Source organism: Molossus molossus, unplaced genomic scaffold, assembly GCF_014108415.1.
Source record: "Molossus molossus isolate mMolMol1 unplaced genomic scaffold, mMolMol1.p scaffold_m16_p_21, whole genome shotgun sequence".
Classification (NCBI taxonomy): Eukaryota; Metazoa; Chordata; class Mammalia; order Chiroptera; family Molossidae; genus Molossus; species Molossus molossus.
The window spans coordinates 18,811,777-18,831,096 of record NW_023425357.1 but is presented as its reverse complement, the minus strand read 5'-3'; the positions used below and the strand labels follow the sequence as shown (position 1 = coordinate 18,831,096).

General features: G+C 47.9%; 1 protein-coding gene across 10 annotated transcripts in view; it reads left to right on the top strand.

The window, feature by feature from the left end:
- Positions 1-19,320, top strand: part of LOC118638425 (BTG3 associated nuclear protein) — a 115,053-nt gene that overhangs the window by 86,990 nt on the left and 8,743 nt on the right. The window contains exon 14 of one of the 10 annotated variants that reach the window (XM_036274242.1): positions 3,635-3,696. The exons of the other annotated variants lie outside the window; for them this stretch is intronic. Within the exon in view, the coding sequence (XP_036130135.1) occupies positions 3,635-3,655 (21 nt within the window). The 3' untranslated portion in view covers positions 3,656-3,696. Of the gene's footprint in view, positions 1-3,634; positions 3,697-19,320 lie in introns of those variants that run through there. 10 annotated transcript variants of the gene reach the window in all.

Below are 19,320 nucleotides of genomic sequence, written 5' to 3'. Positions count from 1 at the left end.
GCCTTTCTCCTAATCTTGGACAAAAAGTGACAGAGACAGCCACTGAGCACACGATATGAATTGCCTTTACAGAGTGAAGTGTGCTGACTGAGGGTTTCTAGGAAGTGATTTGCTTTCTAAGATCTAGTGAAATTGCTAGTGAATTCGAGGATTAAAATGTTCATGTCCTTCTGAAGAGTTTCTTTTAAGTAATGTTTGTAACTTCTGAATAATTATGACAAAGAGTCTGGATAATCTTCCTTTTTAAATAAAACATATGAACCATAAACACAGAACTCATTTACTGTCAAGATAGTAATACTTGTTATTCTCAAAACCAAGCGCACGCCCCTTGGAAACACCTGTTTTCCCGTTGTCATCAGTGAGGGCCTGATGTCTGCCACAAGCGGGTCGTGGAGAACTCGTGATGCTGGGAAGTGAGAGGATTCCACCCCTCGGATTTTGTCTTGCACCCCCAGAGCGCCTTGGGAGAATTGCAACAGACCTTAGAGCATTTGTTTAAATTGGAGTTTCTTGATTTGAAAGTTTCTTCTTGAATATACACATGAGGTTTCAATCAGTGTCCTGAAGCAGTATTAATATATAAATATAACATAGCCGCTGTGGAAAACAGCCAGAAAGCCAAAGAAATGCAAAATTAAAAAACAAAAACAAAAACCCACAATTGTTTCTTTGAGCAGTCTTGGTGATCATGTTGTGGGCCAGGCTCACTAGAAGTCGGTTCTCAGAAGCTTCAATTTGATGTTTCTCTTGGTCAGGCAAGAGATGTCCGGGCTGAGGAAGGAGAAGATGGGTTACTATCAGTAGTTTATCTCTTCGTTTTTGACAAGTTAGTGATTTGTATTCATACCGGGAGTGAAATTTGATCCTAATTAAAATGTTGCTGCACACCCTGGCTGGTTTGGCTCAGTGGTTAGAGCATTGGCCTGTGGACCAACGAGTCAGCGGTTCGATTCTGGTCAAGGGCACAGAGCTCAGTTACAGTTCGGTCCCCAGCCCTGGTTGGGATCATGCGGGAAGCAACTAGTCGATGTGTCTCTCTCACATCGATGTTTCTCTCTTTCTTTCTCTCTCCCTCCCTCCCACTCTATCTGAAGATGAATGGAAAAATATCCTTGGGTGAGGATTTTTAAAAAATGTTGCTGCCCTTTAATTGATGAGAAAAGTAAGTCAGTTGCTTTTAATTTTCCTGTTGTTTCTGCCTCTATTCCTGAGCAAAATTCCACTAGGAATTTTGAAATATAATCAGGTTGTTATATTCTGTTCCGGTTGTGTCATGGTGTATAATCAGGCAGCACCATTGCAAACAAATCTTGCAGGCAGAGGACCCCACCTTTGTGGACAGGTGTAGCACGCTCACGAGCTCTGCCCACAACTATCGATCAGGAAGGAGTGCTGGAGTTCACGGCCGAAGAGCCGCCTTCTGAAACTTCCCCGAACAAGTGTTTTAGTGTCTTCTGTGCTCTCCCGTTCTGCACACTCATCAGTGCTGCTGCCTCGCCTAAGTTCGTGTCCCTGTCTCCTTGGCCTGTTTATGCGAGCAGTCGGGATTTACTGCTGATTTATGTCTGTTCAAGTATGTCTTCCTCCAGGTTCCCATGAACTGTCTCAGCAACTTCACTGCAAAAGACATAGACCTACTGCATTGATTACTTTCTGTGTCACATAAGTAATGATTTAATTAGTCATCTGAGTTTTTTTGCCTGTAAAATCTCATGCTGCCTTCCCACCTCCACCTGATTCTCCTTGTTGGTCTCGCTTGTGGGACTTCCGGTCAAAGACAGAGCTTAAGGAAAGGCAGGACTGACGCTGATGGTGACTGGGGTTAGTTTTGGAGCCTGGAACCTTTTTCTTTTCTAGAGGAAACTGTTTCCTGATTTAAATAAACTGTGTGCACAAGAAGCAGCTGCCCTTTTCTGTTAAGCATTTGTTTAGCTAATCCTTTGTTTTCCATTGTGGAAATGGTTTGTTGTTGTTATTTTATCATGTATCCAGTTCTTGTTCTTATTAAGTTATCCTTCTGATAATAGCTTTGTCTTCTAAATAGACCAAGTTGTGAAACAGAATGATGTTTTGAAAGATACAAAACACCCCCCTCAACGCAGTGTCTGAGACACACAGCAGTGCAGGAGGCAGGAGCACCTCTCCTCTCATCTCTCGCCTCCTCCCCCAGTCTCTCTCTCTCAGTCTCTCCGCGCTGGGCAGTAAGGGCTCTTTCCCCTTTAGCCAGACATGGCCTTAGAAGCTTCCGTCCATAACACTCCAGGCAGCTACTTCCAGTCCGCAGTCCTGGTGTGAATGTTGGTGTTGATCTACTGAAGACTGACAACATCAGGTTCACTGTAGTTTTATGGGGCAGAAGGGTGTTGAATAACTACCTCCACTCTGGGAAATGGAAAATCCTCCTGAGTTATGGAAGCGCACAAAGAAATTTATGTGTTATTGACATAATTTAAAAATTGGGTAAAAATGGCATGATATACGCAAAATTGCATATGTCTTTTTGAGTTCATAGATCCACTAAGTATCTCATGAGCTTCATGTTAATTCTTACTCAGTGGGTGTAAGTGCTATTTAAGGCTGATAAAGCAGCAACACTCAACACCCTTACAGAGCAGTTAAATACCACTCAGGGCTGGTGACTAGGGATACTTTCTTCCTGATGCTGAGGCCACTGAGCTCCTTCCCACGTCTGTTCCCGTGTCATGATAAACATGATACAGCCATGTTTATCACGGGCTTTCTCATTTCTACTTCGAAGGTGTGTGTTGCTGGTCTTGCTGTGTTGGCTGAGTGCTTTCTAAGTCAGTGCAGAGCTTCTGTGAAAACACCTCTCCCTTTGTTACCTGGCAGGAGGCGGGAGGGAAGTGTGTGCTGTGCCAGTCACTGCCGCTGCCGCCGCTGCCGCTAGGAGTGTAAGGTCAAGTCCACAGGGAACTTATGTCCTGGAGAGAGATCTGATACCTTTGTGTTGTGTGGAGTTTATTATACTGTGTTTACGTAATCGTGTAACATGGTTCTGACAGTGGACTACCCTCTTTCGAGTCGTATATTTTCTTCAGATTAAATATTGAGAGATCCTAGTCCTGTCCCAGGTAGGGGTGTGGCACCTGGGGCGTCCACTTCGGGTTTGATGAGAGCATGTGAGTGCCTGGTACTTTGCAGACATGGGGGCTTAGGGTAGCAGTGCCTAGTGCTCCCCACATGTGGGAAGGAAGGATCTGGAAAGATGACCAACTTGCAGACTGGAGAACCGGGGGTTTAGTTGGAAGCTGCATATCAAGGGATGACTGCGGCTGTGAGCATGTTCGAGGCAGCACCGGGCCCTGTGCTATACTCGGCTGTTTCCTGTTCTCGTCCCTCTGTTTTCTTCTGGTAGTGATCACTCCTCGTCCTTCATCTAATCTGGTTTTTGGGGAAGCCAGATGGCCAACTTTGATAGGGTTGAAATTAAGATGCTGTCACTAATTCTGGTCATGGGTTCTGGACAAGGGCACTTCCTTGGAGAAAGATGCACGGGCCTGAGGTGTGTCCTTCAGATCGTCACATGCGTTTGCGGCTTTGTTCCAGATGGTGGTGGTGTTAAAAGTCACATTAGTAAATGAATTCAAACTGCTGATTTCTCTGACCATAGGTACTATTGGAGTGTAGGTGACTTCTTATACTACTACATGCAACTATCTCCTTTCTTACTCAGTGAGTATTTTTAAATTAATTATTCACTATGTGTCTTCTTCACGTCATCCTTGTGGGGAAGATTAAGGAGAGAAGGATCCCCGTCCTGGAGAGTCAGCTGCGCAGCTCTGTGCTAGGAGGCCTTGCTGGGAGCAGCCTGGGACGTCGAACTAGCTTCTGCCAGAAACAGAGGCCTTTCTCCATAGGGCCCTGCAGCCATGGTGGCCCAAATGCACCTGAATCTCCCATTTACTCTCTGTCAGAGAAAGTTAGGGTTGAGGGGTCCCCCGCCCCTGGTAGGCTCTAGGATGGGCGCGAGGGGTGAGAGGTGAAGCACCCATTCAGAGCTCTCACCCTGCTGGCCACATCTGTGCACTCCCATGGTGCTAATTCCGGAGACCCTTGTTTGGCCACAGAGGAGGCCCAGCTTTGGGGTGGGATATTGTTTGGAAGAGAGCCAGGTTGGTGGGAGAGTCATAATTGGGGTCCAAGCCTTGGTGCTGCCACTCCGTCAGGTTTGGGGCAGAGACTTCACTTCTTTCTGCTTGGGTTTCCGCAGCACTGAAATGAGACCTGCTTCCCCAGGTGCAGAAGGCTGACCAGTGCTCAGCCTGGTATCTGGTTGGCCCCGGTAGATGCTCAGTTGTCCACACGCCACCTCTCTGGGATAGTGGGTGCGTTTGTCCAAACCTCCAGAAACTGACCATGCAGGCATGGCATGAGGGTGATGAATAGGCTCTGAAGAGAGAAGTTTTTACTTTTATACACTTAAAAAAGTAAAATCTGTTCTTAAGGGATGTCACTGGACTGTGATCCTTTGAAATTCTAGATGTAGAGTCTGGCGGAAAACATCCTTTTAGTTTTAGAGGGGGCGGGAGAGGGAGAGAGAGAGTGTGTGTGTGTGTGTGTGTGTGTGATTTTTAGAAACATTGTTTAGAAAATTATATACTTAAAGCATTAATTGGGAAATGTTCCCTTTCTTGTTAAAATTATGGCCCTGAATGGATCTTTCAAGGAAGGCAGATCATCTGAGCCTCATCACTGTGAAGCAGTTTAGATTAGATTTGACTTTTTAAAAATGAATTAAAATTATTTGTTAAAGAAATGCCAAATATAATATAAACATGTTTTAATAATCTTAGGGAACGGTTAGCACGTGGAATGGCATGAGGCATTATGTTTGTGTTATGAAAACTCCCAGATTACGGTTTACGGTGCTGCCAAGGTTTGGACTTGGCTGGCGTGTAACCATGCAGGATGCGGGGCTGGAAAAGGGCTGAGGGTGCCTGTTCTGATTCCCCGGGGAAAGCTGCCAGACACAGTCTTACCAAACTCCCTTAGGCAGGAGGGACATCTGGGTCATGGCAGCCTTTTCATGTGTTTCGGTGAATTGGTTCCTTGCCTTGAACCAGGAAGTTGAGTTGGGTCCAACAGGAACAGAACAGTTCTACAAAACACTCAGGTCACCTGGAAGGTCAAGGCAGCAAAGCCAGTTTGGGTTGACTTTGGTGACCATGTTTTTTCGGTCTTGCTCCTTTGTATGTAGAAAATACTTGCAAAGTTATGTGGACATTTTAACTTTGGCAAGACATTAAAAAAAAAAAACACTTTTAAATGACTAGCATCTGGCCCGGTTTTGAGCATTGATGAAGAATAATGAGATTAAAAATATGTTTTGGGAGCAGCCCTCAAATTCTGATTAATCGTGCCTGTGTCCATGTAACTGTTGCTGTCCTTTTGCTGGAACTTCTTCGGTCATGGCCCATAAAGTCACATGGTGGTTTGCACTTCGCTGTCCAGGAGTCCCATTGCCTCCCGTGCCGGGCCAGCCCAATGGTTCTGCTCCTGGTGACACTGGCTGTTCTTTAGGGGAAAGTGAGGATTAACATGCAGATGTTACGGAGGAGCGAGAACACATTGGTTTTCTGACACGAGGGCCTTTCCTGTGAGTCAGTGTGTTAGGAAGCAGAGCCTGTGGCCTGGGCTGGCAGTCGCGTGTGCTTCCTGCCTCTGTTGGCTGGGACGACAGGAGCCCAAGGCACTTGGTGGACATAGAAAGTGCTACTTTAGAGTCTAACTCTTCCTGGGAAAACTAAGAGGATCTCTGAAACCCCTTTTAACCTTTAAGATTTAGATTTGAGCCTCAAGAGTGAGGCCCGCCACAAACAGTCCCCAGAGTACAGCAGAGCAGCGCTCAGACCTGGCGTCCAGGGCTCCTGCGCTCGCTCGGTGAGCTCAGGAAGGTGCTCGGTTGGCCCGGTGCTCTCACACCTTGTGGTTTGCCAGGAGAGCCTTTTCAGGTGAGGAGGGGGAGATAGGCAGGGCTCCCCTCAGGACAGGGAGGAGGACACGCAGAGCCTGGGGTTGCTCAGTGAGCTCTGTACTCGTCCTGCCTCACCTGTGGGACAGGTAACGCCACCTCGGTATGCGAAGCCTGCATGTTGTGGGGTCTCTGTTATGTGAGCCCTTGTTAGAGCTCAGAGATGAACTCCCGTGGGGGCGAGTCAGAGTTTGGCCCTAGCGAGGCACATGCACTCTTCAGATCCCTGCTCTTCCAGAGCGCCCTGGACAGCAAGACTTCAGCACGCGGGGCTTTCTCCCCTGCTGTTCTAAATGGGAGTAGTGATCGTGCATTCCAGCCCATCCAGATTCCCACCTTCCCCTGGACATCACTGAAACTCTCACAACTCTGTTCTGTCCACAGAGGGTTTCTGCTTCACTCCGAGCCTTTAAAGCGCCCGTGGCCTGATTTTGCAGTGCTTCACGAACTCATTGCCGCTGTGTGTGTGCACTTTGCAGTAATACACTAAAATGTTAGCTCTGCAGATGCTTTCTATTTACATGGCTAGGACTATGTCCTGTAATTAAATAATTTCAAGGCTGTTATCTAAGTTTGATCCCAGTTAGCAGTGTCCCCAGGTGCCGGCAGAAGCATACTGTGGGCTTAGGGGCTAACCCTTAGGAAGGTGAGAAGAAGCGGATGGATGACGCTTGTAAACCTCGAGAGCACAGACAATGGGGCAGGCTCCGATGTAGTTAATCACAGCACACACCTGCCTCTGAGAAATCACGTGCAACTCAAACAGCTGACTGCGAGCTTGTCATTACAGTTTTCCAATTGAAATGATGACTTTGGGATCAAAAGTTCCTAAGTTCTTATAGGGAATATTTGGAGACTCAGTTTAGATAGCAGAGGTGCGTGCTTTGGTTCTGATTAATTTGATGTAATTGAACACACAACCAACTCAAAATAATTTTCCAGAAGTATGTAATCAGCTGGAGAAACAACCGAGCAGTCTGGTTCAGTTTAGGAGAAAGCATTGCAATTATGGAATTAAACCTGGAAGTACAGAGATTAGGTTAAATTTGAGTGGTGGAGGAAAGAAGGGGCCAAAAAGAAAGGACATTATTCTAAAAATATCCTCAGGGTGGAACTGACTTCCACAAAATAAGTCACAATGTGAGCGTATAAGGTATTAAAGTTTATATCTGTGTGACAGGTGGGGGAGATGGTGGATTTGAAGCGGTGAGGTGTGCCCTGCTCTGTGGGGGCGTTCTGGAGCCAACATAGGGCCCGGGCCTGGCTTTAGCACCCCAATGGGTGCAGGAGTGCTCCAAGGTCATACACCAGTGACATGAAGCTCCAGCCACATGACGTCACATGACTTCTTATCAAAACCAGACATGTCCTGTAACTCATTTAAGTGAGCTGAAATGGAAATGCTTTATTCCCCCCGCCCCTTACTTCTCCAAAGATAATTGTTTTCTTGGGGGGTTTAGATTGCATAAATAGGAAGTGTGTTGTTTTAATTAGAGCATCGTGTAATACTCCTCAAATTAAGAACATTGTTTAGGAGTGAACGGGCATGTGGGCTTAGTTCCCAGCCCTTTGCCAGCTGAGCATTTCAGTCACATTAACAAGGATGCGAATCCTTCTCTTGGGGGTTAATTCGAATATTTCAGGCAAGGTCAACTGGGTAAGTGCAGTTAAACATAGACAAGGCACTTTGCATTTAGTGTATGTACTGCCTTTGTGACCTCTACACTTGTTGATTGCTTTGAGCATCTGAGTTGCCAATGAACTGAGTAAAATGGTTTGATCCACATAGGCATGTAAGTGGAAATGATGGCTGAACAAGAAGTTACCGTGTCCGTAAAAATCGCAGACATTAATTGACATTGGCATTGCAATACAGAGGATTCTAGTCCTCAATCTGCCTGAATTAGAACCAGTCGTGAATGAGTCCCGATTCAATTGCATAAAAGTACAAACACCAGAAATCCATACATTTGTCCAAGTATGGATGGATGCGTGCGTGTGTGTGTGTGTGTGTGTGTCATATTTTAAACTGATAGTAACTTGCAGATGTCAAAACTTGACCATAGAACTTGTAAGCACAAGGACACTTCCCTACATAGGCAGTTAATTATCTTGTTTCAGTTACCTCTTGCTGTATTTAGACAAACCACCCCCAAACATAGGGCTGAAGATGATGACCATTTATTATCTTTCATGATTCTGAGTTTATTTGGCTCAGCAGGTGATTGTTCTGCCCCAACTGGTGTCTCTGGGATCATCTGGGCTCTTTTGGAGGTGCAGCAGGCTGCCCTGCAGGGAGCTTGCTCCTGGGGTTGGAGTGTGTGGCCTATAGCTAGGAGCTCAGCTGGGCTGCTGCCTGAGCCCCTGAGTTCTCCTCTGTGCAGGCTTCCACGTGGCCTGGGCCCTCTCAGTAGGGGGGCAGGATTCCAAGAGGGGATGTAAGCAGCATTTAAGAGCTGAGGCTGTGGGCCCTGCAAGCCCCCATGGTGACTGTTTTCCCGGAGGGCTGGTGTGGGACATCTATGCCAGAATCTTGAACTGGGAAGATGAGGCGTGGGATTGCCTGTGGCTCTCATTTCTTTAAGGCAGGCCCGTGCCCTGTCCGAGTGCACAGAAGGCAGGCAGGAAGCGCGGGCTGCACCAGAGTTCGGTGATTCTAAGGCGAGGCACCACTGCAGTTAGAGGACGGACCTATCTCCACAGGGACACGTACTGGGCAAACCTGCACTGCAGCCCCGAAATGACCTTCCCTGTTCAGGCTGATGGGTGGGGGGGTTAGTCTGTCAACACTAGTGTCGTGACCTCAGGCAGACACCAGCCCACCTGTGTGGCATAAAATCCACACCGAGAAACTACATGATTGATTGATTGACTGTGTGCTTTATTGGGGTATCTTGGCTAATGATGAAATTGGTCACATTTTCATAATTATACATTGTTAATTATTGGATTGTTTGTTTATTTATTTATTTTTAAATCCTCACTCGAGGATATATTTTCATTTATCTTCAGATAGAGTGGGAGAAAGGGAGGGAGGAAGAGAGAGAGAGAGAGAGAGAGAGGGAGAGAGAGAGAGAGAGAGATACACATCTATATGAGAGAGACACATTGATTTCTTGTCTCCCGCATGACCCTGACCAGGGCCAGGGACTGAACAGTAACTGAGGTACCTGCCCTTGACTGGAATTGAACCCGCAAATCTTTGGTCTGCAGGTCAACGTTCTAACTGCTGAGCCAAATTGGCCAGGGCAAATTGTATTTTTTTACCCCAACTGAATTTATTGGGATGACATTGATTAATAAAATTACATAGAGTTCAGGTGTAAACTTCCATAATACATCATCTGTATATTGTATTGTGTGTTCACCACTCCAAGTAATTTTTGAATTGTCGAAACAGTTTTTAAAAATTATTTTGCTTTTTTAAAAAATTAGATTTTTAAAATACAGATTTATACAATTTCTGCGATTCTTATGCTTTCCATCCATCTTGTTTTCTTTGGAGAGTTTAAGAAAACAAAAGACCTAAACATTTATTCATGTGACTGAGAAACAGTGCTCCAAAAGCAGTCTGTTTTTGGATAATTGGCAGCCACTGCTGGCTGACCTCAGATTCCTCTTGGAGCACCATGTCTGCCGCTCCTCTCTGCTCCCTGGGCTCTTCAACACCCAAGGACAGGCACCCGTTCCCAAGAGGGTGCTTGCATTCGTTGTTTTAGTTAATATTAAGTTGCTATTAAAGATCTAACACAACCAAGAAGAACAAGTCAGAGGTCCCTTTAACCTCGATGTAACATACGAAGTTTCTCCATCATATAAAATTATCTTCAGATGCTGAAAGATGCCTTTCTTTCCAAAACATTGCTGGGAGCTAGCCGTCAGCCTGCAGTGACTCAGGCTTCCCTGTCTGGAGCAGGGCACGTGCTTCCTCCTATGTCACAATCTCTTTGGTAGTATTCTGTAGAGGAAATGAGACAAATTCAGGAACTATGGGATGGGACAATAGTAGCTTCCAGGATTGTGGAGGGGAGGGGAAGTCGGGGTGGACCCAGAACCCAACTCTCATGACTCCTGAAGCTCTAGACTAACTAGCTCCAGGTCTCGAACATCATCATCACTATTGTTATCACCATCATTGCTACCACCACCATCGTTATCCCCACCACCACCAAGGGATCGAATGCATTTTTTAATGTTCTTGAGCTGTGTTGTAATCTGTCTTCTCTACTTGCTGCCTTCTTTGCCTCTTTCTGTTGAGACTGAAATGATAGTGCTTTCGTTGCCGAACTTATAGGAATTTTGTAGGGTGCAAGGTAACTGAAACTATGAAAGTGTACAAAAAAAGTAAAGTAAGGGACAAATCTGTGGGAGCTGTTTCCTGCCTTGTTTCAGTATGTGATCAGTAAGCACCTCGGTGTGCCGAGAACCAGGGAGAAGCACAGTGTGCTTCCAGATCCAGGCTGCACACGTGTGGAATTTGAACCCCACAGACTGAGGTTTAGTAAGACGTGAACACTCGCTTTGTACCAAACTCTGCTGCTAGGCAATATTATACCTATAGAAACACTCAAATATGGGCCAGTTATTTCTCTGTATTTGGGGAGATTTCTGGCCACTAAGGAAATCTTGGAAGACCTGAGCTGTAGTCAGGCGTCTTAGGTCATGAATCACAGAAGGGTTTAGTGCCACTGCGCTCGAGGCACACTTTGATACCGATAGGTCTTCTCCGTACAGTTGTAGCCAACGTCACCTAAGATGTGTATGAAAAGTTTATATACTGTCTGTCTATAGGCTAAACAATGTCAGATCACTTGGTAATCAGGGAGATTGTGTGCTGGTAAACCCACCTTTGTAATACCCCGAGCACAGAAGGGATACCTATGTATCAAGCAAAGTTAAGCAGCACAGTGATAAATGCAGGTTAATCTAATCTCACCGTGTATTGGTGAGATAACTTTACCAAAAACCAACTAATAACAGCTTGGGCATTCTTCAAACGTTTAAACCTCTCGTGACTTCTTTGGCATTTGTGTGCCTCCTTATACTTTGCTTTAAGGTAAATTTCAGTCACTTTCAGAATTTTTTCCATGAAATGAGGCCTCTAAACCCAGCTAGGAAAAAGATTTGAAGAAATGAGAAGTATCCAACATTTTATGTGTAGGACTGTTTTAGAGTGCATGAGAAAAGTGTGTGTGTATAGGGTGTGCACATGTATGTGTGTGTGCATGCATGCACATGTAGGGTGCCTTCAGCTGTAACAGTAAAATGTCTCCTCTATTTCTGGGAAGCTTTAGTCTACCTTTAATGGTTTGTCACACTGGGGAGAACCATATCAGCCTCCCAGATGGTATACACTGATCACTTCACTTCTAATAAAAAATGTTCCCTTCAAGGAAATATGTTCTTGCATTGCACGCCAAAACACAAACAGAAATCTTGGAGAGAACCTAGGTAGCTCAGGGAGTTCATCCCTACAGAAAAGCTTTCCATACCAGAAATGGTTGGAAATATAATTAAGCCATTGAAGGTCAGAGCGGAGTTGACTACTTGCAAAAACATCCTAGAAAAGTCGCAGAAGTGACGGTGGGTCTCCTGCTGCCTGGTTGAGGAACCTGGCCCACCAGCAGCTCTGGGCCGAGCGAGACGCTGTGGCTCGTCACCCTGTCTGAGGCGGCTGGCCGGGACGGGGCCCACGGGATTTCCTGCTGCTGGCTCTAATTTCTCAGGAATCCTTTTGGTCCCCAACAGAGTCTTGTTATATGAAGCAAAACAGACCAGATGCTAGTGGGCACAGAAGATCCGAGAACTCACTGTGCTGTAGCTGTTTGGTCTCTCCTAAGCGGTGAGGAAGGAAGTTGCAGTATTTAGGTAGTTGAAATGATGCCTTGAAGGGACTCTTATTAGCATAGGCTAAAGTAGCTGTGTAATAAAACCCCAGCGACAATTTCCAGTGATTTGGACACACTGCACACTGGTCACTGTGCTCACAGCCACCCTGAGCCCCTTTGGTTGAGTTCCACATCAGTCTTCTGTCTGCAGGCAGTCAAGGATGGGTGGCAGGCCTTAGAATTCCAGAATCTTTCAATCAATTTCGTTATTGTCAAATATGTATTTAAAAGGTTAAATTAAGTAGTTTTAATACAGTTAGATCCAAATTTTATTCATTTCTATTCCATGCAGTACCTGGGGTAGTACCAAAATATCAATAATGATTAATGAATGAATACAATAGTAATTATTACAAATTAGCACTTAGTTAATTATAAGATACATAGGCTGATTGAAGACATTTTGAAACACTCTTTCATTTTTAAGCCATTAAAAATGTAGTATCTATTCATCGGTAATTTTAATCATGAGTGAGAACCTGGAAATGTGTCCAAGAGAACTTAAATCTATAGCTCAATAGCTGAATAATTGTGACCCCTGAGTAATTCCAGTTTTCTTTTTAGTGGGATCAAGTTGTAGAATTTGTTTTGCATAAGGAAGTTTGGTGGTTTCTTTGGGCTGTTCTGAAACTTTTCCATCACAATCATTTAACTGTGTTGCCTGCTAGCTGGCCTGCTGTGTCACGGGTAGGAGCTGTCACCTGACTTGTGGGCAGCCTGAGCCCACCTCTGGGGCCAGGCCAGTGTGCCTCCTGGTTTGCGTGGTCGTGCAGAGCATCTGAGGAATGTGTAAAGGACTCTTCAGACTCAAGAATTCTATTCTATAAGCTGTCAGAGCAGTGGCTACTGTTGAAAGGAAGCAAAGTTACCGCTTCTGTACCAGGAACTTAACTTCTGAAATTCTGGCTTGTGGAGAGAAGGTGAGCGCGAGGTGACATCTCAGAAGCAGGAATGCCTCTTGGAACTCTGGCCTTAGCTCCAGATGTCTCACTTCTTCATAGACGGAGACATTGGGACTGGAAGGTACCTATTCAAACATTTCATTCTCTTCAGGCCCTGGCTTTCCCTTGTGCAAATCTAGGGGCTCTGACCAGTCCATGCGTATAAAATCGGCAGATCGTCCTCCGTGCCCTTAACTGTGGTTGTGCCATGCACTTGGTGTGAGGTGTAGTCCACCGAAATACGCCCTGCGCTTACTACTGAAGGCTGGTCTAAGCTCCGAGGATGGTGTTCCAGCTGGCGAAAGGTGAACATGATTTATACAGATGACTTGGAAATGGAAGCTCTTAGAATAGGATGGTGTGGGCCAGCGATCCAGTTATTGATGCTACTGTCCGGGAATGGAGGCATCACCTCCCCAGGAGTGGGGCAGGCGGTGCCCGAGCAGTGAAACATGAGCCCTCCTAGGTCACACGCCCAGATATGGGCCACCAACCCCAGGCCACTGGTGGGTTCATCGCATTCAGTGGAAAACAGGTGGCGTAAAATGGGGCCAGTTAATGGATGGCTCACTGAAATAGGATGAGAAAATGTAGCTCCTTAAAAGTCGGTCCTTATGATGTAAACAGTGGGCACATCTTCGAGAGAATGATCTTCCATTCGGGATGATGCTCCATTGGCACCTGAGTTGAATTCCCAAAAGCCCCTCCAGAGTTGGAGAATACACCGAGGCTGAATAATCTGCGACTGGCAGGTGTTCAGCCAAGAGACAAGTTGGCCAAAAAGAAACTGAGTGAAGGCTCTGTATCTGTTTTCTCTTCTTGACTAAGGCTGAAGTAGAGGGGATTTCACATAAATCATTTTCTTTGTTTTACAGGGAAATTATTTTCAAAGTCAAACGAGGCTCTTGAGGATTCCTCGTAGGATGTGCTGTGTAGCCATTCTTTTCACTGTTTCTAACCCATCTCAGTCACACACTCGATTGGCTCAGGCCGTGTGGTACCACGGGAGCAGCCCAAAGGAGTTGCCACAACTGCATTCAAAGCCTCTTCTGTTTGGTTGTATTTTTACTGGCCTGTGATCCTGGGCACATAAGTTAGCCTCTGAGGCCCCATTTCCCCCTGGCAAAGTGGAACTAATGATAACAAACAAGATGGCATCTGTGTTGAATGCCCAGTGTGCAGCCAAGATCCCGGGACCACAGCCAGTCCCGCTGCTCCCATGTAAACTCACTGCCCTGTGGTCCTGCCCACCATCCAGGGCTCGGGTCCTGTCTGCTCACGTTCAGGCTGAATGGTGATCGACAGGGGCTCTCCTGATGACCAGAATAGCACGTGTGATCCTGACACTGGCTGCCATCAACACAGCCAGGCCATGCCCCAAAGACACGCCGGGTGGTGGAGCAGGACGCAGGGATACCCAGCCTGTGACTGGCCTCTCTCATATGAATCCTTGCTCTCTTGGCTCAGTCTTCTCTAGGCTCCCTCGCTTACTGGCTTTCCTCTTTGGTTTGGCCAGTGGGGACTCAGGAGGAGGGAGCCCCGAGCTCCAGGCCTTCATTTCACTATTCTGCCCTGGACCGTGGCCTGGCTGCACCCTCACCCCGGCACAGCTTGAAAATGTAGCTCAAACTCCCTATCTGCAAAATGGTGTTTTCTGAGGTGGAGTCACCTTCCAAGGGAAGCTTCCTCTTCCTCCCTCCTTTCTTCTGTCTCTCTCATTTGGAATTATTGTGGTGGTGGTTTCTCATTTTCAGTGCATGAGTGATAGGTGGCATGAACACCCCAACACTGGGTATGACATAGAAGCACACTGTAAAGTGTGAACCCCCTCTTCCTGAGCAGCCCACACTCTTTTTCCCAGAGGTGGCCTGCCATTGGCTGAGTGTGAAGTGTTGCATTTCGAGTGTTTTTCACTTGAACAAAGTTTAAAGAAATGTTTCACACCTAAAGTTAAACGTTTGCATCGTTGCTGACTCCTGGTGTCAGTGACCTGACTGTGGAGTGGGCGACGCAGTGAGAGCAAGCCGCTGTCACATCCAAGCCAGGCTTCCTGTGTTGGCGAAGTGCGTTTATGAGCAGCAGGTCGCACTTCAACCATGCGGACGCCCCCTGGTCCCCTCGGAAGGGCGCACAGGAGAGAGGACAGGGTGCTGGCCTGCTTCACAGCTGGGAGCCCTTCAGAGGCGGGCACACTGAGGAGGCCATCAGCCTTGCCTTTCTCACATTTCCCTCCTTCTGAACCCTAGAGGTGAGAGACATAGTCTTAGTGTCAGGGGGCAGAGGTGAGCGCACCATGAAGTCCCCATATTCAAAACACTCCCAGAGAGAGGCTCCATGGACTTCTTATACTGAACTCAAAAAGTATGTCAACTGAGTCTCAGCGAACCATTGAAGATAAATAACACTGTTGTATAACAATGGCCCTTCATTTGCAAGTCCTACATAAGTGAACAGTGGATTTTAAATCCAAGGTTGATCTATTAGAGATGTCTGTGGGTTCATTAGTGGGGTTTTTCTTTCACAGTGGTGTGCCCTCCTAGCCTCACCAAACTGGTTCCACCTCATGAGAAGGAAGAGGTTGATGTTTATATACCGTCTCCCTCTGCTGAGTTCAGGCAGTTGTCACAGAACTCCATAGACTGGGGGCTTAAATAATAGACAGCTTTTCCTCACAGCTCTGGGGGCTGGCAGTCAGACATCAGGCTGCCAGCACAGCCGGGTTCTTACGCGGGCCCCTCTCCCTGGTTGTGTCCTCCTGTGGCTTTCCTTGGTGCATGCAGGGACAGGGTGCCTGTGCTCCCTCTTCTCTCAGCAGGGCACTGATCCCGTCATAGGGCCCCGCCCTCCTGGCTTCATCTGATCTTAACCGCCTCCCAGAGGCCCACCTCCGAACACCATCACATCAGGGAATTAGGGCTTCAACATATGGATTTTGTGGGGGGAGGGGTCACAGACATCTAGTCCAGAGCACCCTGTCTATTCCTAGAGAGGATCTGGGAAGTTGTGACTGAGCTCTGCAATGGACGCAGAAAGGGGTTTGGGCCTGAAAATATTTGTGGCTACTTGGTCCTAGAGACCGTGACCAGACAGTAATCTCACTGTCTGACCTCAACGTGGAATTTTCTGAGCACTCCTGGAGAGTTCTTGGCCCACGTGGAGTTGGGTCCCAGTGGCCGTGTGCACCGTGGAGAGTTCTTGGCCCAGGTGGAGTTGGGTCCCAGTGGCCGTGTGCACCGTGGAGAGTTCTTGGCCCAGGTGGAGTTGGGTCCCAGTGGCCGTGTGCACCATGGAGAGTTCTTGGCGCAGGTAGAGTTGGATCCCAGTGGCCGTGTGCACCGTGGAGAGTTCTTGGCCCAGGTGGAGTTGGGTCCCAGTGGCCGTGTGCACCATGGAGAGTTCTTGGCGCAGGTAGAGTTGGATCCCAGTGGCCGTGTGCACCGTGGAGAGTTCTTGGCGCAGGTAGAGTTGGATCCCAGTGGCCGTGTGCACCGTGGAGAGTTCTTGGCGCAGGTAGAGTTGGATCCCAGTGGCCGTGTGCACCGTGGAGAGTTCTTGGCGCAGGTAGAGTTGGATCCCAGTGGCCGTGTGCACCATGGAGAGTTCTTGGCGCAGGTAGAGTTGGATCCCAGTGGCCGTGTGCACCGTGGAGAGTTCTTGGCGCAGGTAGAGTTGGATCCCAGTGGCCGTGTGCACCATGGAGAGTTCTTGGCGCAGGTAGAGTTGGATCCCAGTGGCCGTGTGCACCATGGAGAGTTCTTGGCGCAGGTAGAGTTGGATCCCAGTGGCCGTGTGCACCGTGGAGAGTTCTTGGCGCATGTGAAGTTGCATCCCAGTGGCCGTGTGCACCGTGGAGAGTTCTTGGCGCAGGTAGAGTTGGATCCCAGTGGCCGTGTGCACCGTGGAGAGTTCTTGGCGCAGGTAGAGTTGGATCCCAGTGGCCGTGTGCACCGTGGAGAGTTCTTGGCGCAGGTAGAGTTGGATCCCAGTGGCCGTGTGCACCATGGAGAGTTCTTGGCGCAGGTAGAGTTGGATCCTAGTGGCCGTGTGCACCGTGGAGAGTTCTTGGCACATGTGAAGTTGCATCCCAGTGGCCGTGTGCACTGTGAAGAGTTCTTGGCGCAGGTGGAGTTGGATCCCAGTGGCCGTGTGCACCATGGAGAGTTCTTGGCCCAGGTGCAGTTGGGTCCCAGTGGCCGTGTGCACCGTGGAGAGTTCTTGGTGCAGGTGGAGTTGGGTCCCAGTGGCCGTGTGCACCATGGAGAGTTCTTGGCCCAGGTGCAGTTGGGTCCCAGTGGCCGTGTGCACCGTGGAGAGTTCTTGGTGCAGGTGGAGTTGGATCCCAGTGGCCGTGTGCACCGTGGAGAGTTCTTGGCGCAGGTAGAGTTGGATCCCAGTGGCCGTGTGCACCGTGGAGAGTTCTTGGCCCAGGTGCAGTTGGGTCCCAGTGGCCGTGTGCACCGTGGAGAGTTCTTGGCCCAGGTGGAGTTGGATCCCAGTGGCCGTGTGCACCGTGGAGAGTTCTTGGCCCAGGTGCAGTTGGGTCCCAGTGGCCGTGTGCACCGTGGAGAGTTCTTGGCCCAAGTGCAGTTGGGTCCCAGTGGCCGTGTGCATTGTGGGTCTTAGTGAGGGGACTGAGTGGTCACGAGAGCTGCCCCTGCCCAGCACTGCTTCGGGCAAGGGACGCATTGTGAGCATGTAGAAAGAGGTGCCCCTTCTCCTGCAGGTTAACTAGAAACCATTCTGAAGGTGGCCAGTTCTTCTCAGTGGGAAATTGGAATCTGGTTATTTATTTATTTTAATCCTCACCTAAAGATATGTTGATTGTTGGTTTTTTTGTTTTTTGGTTTTGTTTTTTTTTTGGAGAGAGAGAGGGAGGGAAGGAGGGAGGGAGGGAGACAGACAGACAGACAGATATCAATGTGAGAGAGAAACATCGGCCAGCCGCCTCCCATATGTACCCTGACTGGGGATTGAACCCACAGCTTTTTGGTGTACGGGATAATGCTTCAACTGACTAAGCCACCCAGCCGGGGCTGGAATCTGTTTTTTTAAGGGACCGTCAGCTTGTGTCTTCTGAATTTTGGCAGCTTTCTTACGATGGTCTTTAAGCAACAGGAGCAGCTTAACATTCTGGCTGCTCTTGTCTGCAGCTCCCCTGCTGTGTTCTTACCTGTGTGCCTTGCCAGGTGGCATCACTCTTGTCCTGGCTGTGCTGGGCTCAGGACCTGCCTGCACTGGACCCAACGCAGACCTGCTCCCACACTTGTTAGGGTGTCCAGGAAGCCTGAGGCCCAACAATTTGGGAGAAGACTGTTGGTTACTCCTTTGAAAGGGCTGAGGGGAGGGGCAAGCTGCCCTTTTGAGTTCATCTGGAAAGACCCACCTATGAGGAGCTGACAAAGATTAGGGAGAGGAGAGGAGCCGTCAGGATGTTCTCAGGAAGCAAAAGGCCTGAATCTTTGTTGATTAAAAACAGTTGACCAGGTGGCTCTGGGTATGCATTCTAGCTGAAGGTCAGCGAGTGCAGACTGTTCCTGGGCCATCATCCTAGACCAGTGACCTCTGTTGGGTCACTTAAAACAGCCAGAAATGTATCTTCTCCCAGCTCTGGAGGCCAGAAGTCCAAAATCATGGTCAGCAGGGTAGCACTCCCTCCAGAGGTTCTACAGGTAGATCCTTCCTTGTCTCTTCCAGCCTCCGATAATTCTTGGCTTGTGACTACATCACTCCATCCTCTGCTTCAGTGTTCCCATGGGTTCTCCTTTCTGTGTTTTCTCTGGGGGAGCACCTGCCATAGGACACCCTTGGTCTTTCGCAGGGTGGTCGGTGGTCTGCTAATTACTTTCTGACCACTCATGCAATCTGGGTTGTAGGTGAGAATTTGAAGACTGAATCATTTTTCCCATTCCAATTAGGAGGGAACATCAGTTGACACTCATATCACCCAATAAAGCACAGACATTTATAAAGTGGTACATTATTAATGCTTCCTACTGAATTGAACTCAATAGGAAAGTTGCATCACATCTTTGTAGGTTTTTCTCCCCCATCACAGTGAACACAACGATAATTTTTGCTGTTCTGTGCAGTGAATTTTCTGAGTTAAATAAAGAAATGGTCAGCCCTGGCCACTTTGGCTCTGTGATCAGAGTGTCGGCCCGGGGACTGAAGGGTCTCGGGTTTGATTCCCAGTCAAGGGCACGTACTGGGGTTGCAAGTTCGATCCCCAGCCCCAGTTGGGGTCATGTGGGAGGCAACCAATCAGTGTGTCTCCTTCACATCGATGTTTCTCTTTTCCTCCCTCCTTCCTTCCCTTCTACTCTGTCTAAAAATCAATAGAAAAATATCCTTGGGTAAGGATTAACAACAACAAAAAATGGTCAGAGCCATGAGGACCTGTCACAGGACAGTGAGAGGAAGTAGCCCTGAGCACAGTGTTTGCACAGTCTCTGTTCTGTGAGGTAGTGGCCACTTTGCTCTCATTATCAGTCAGGAC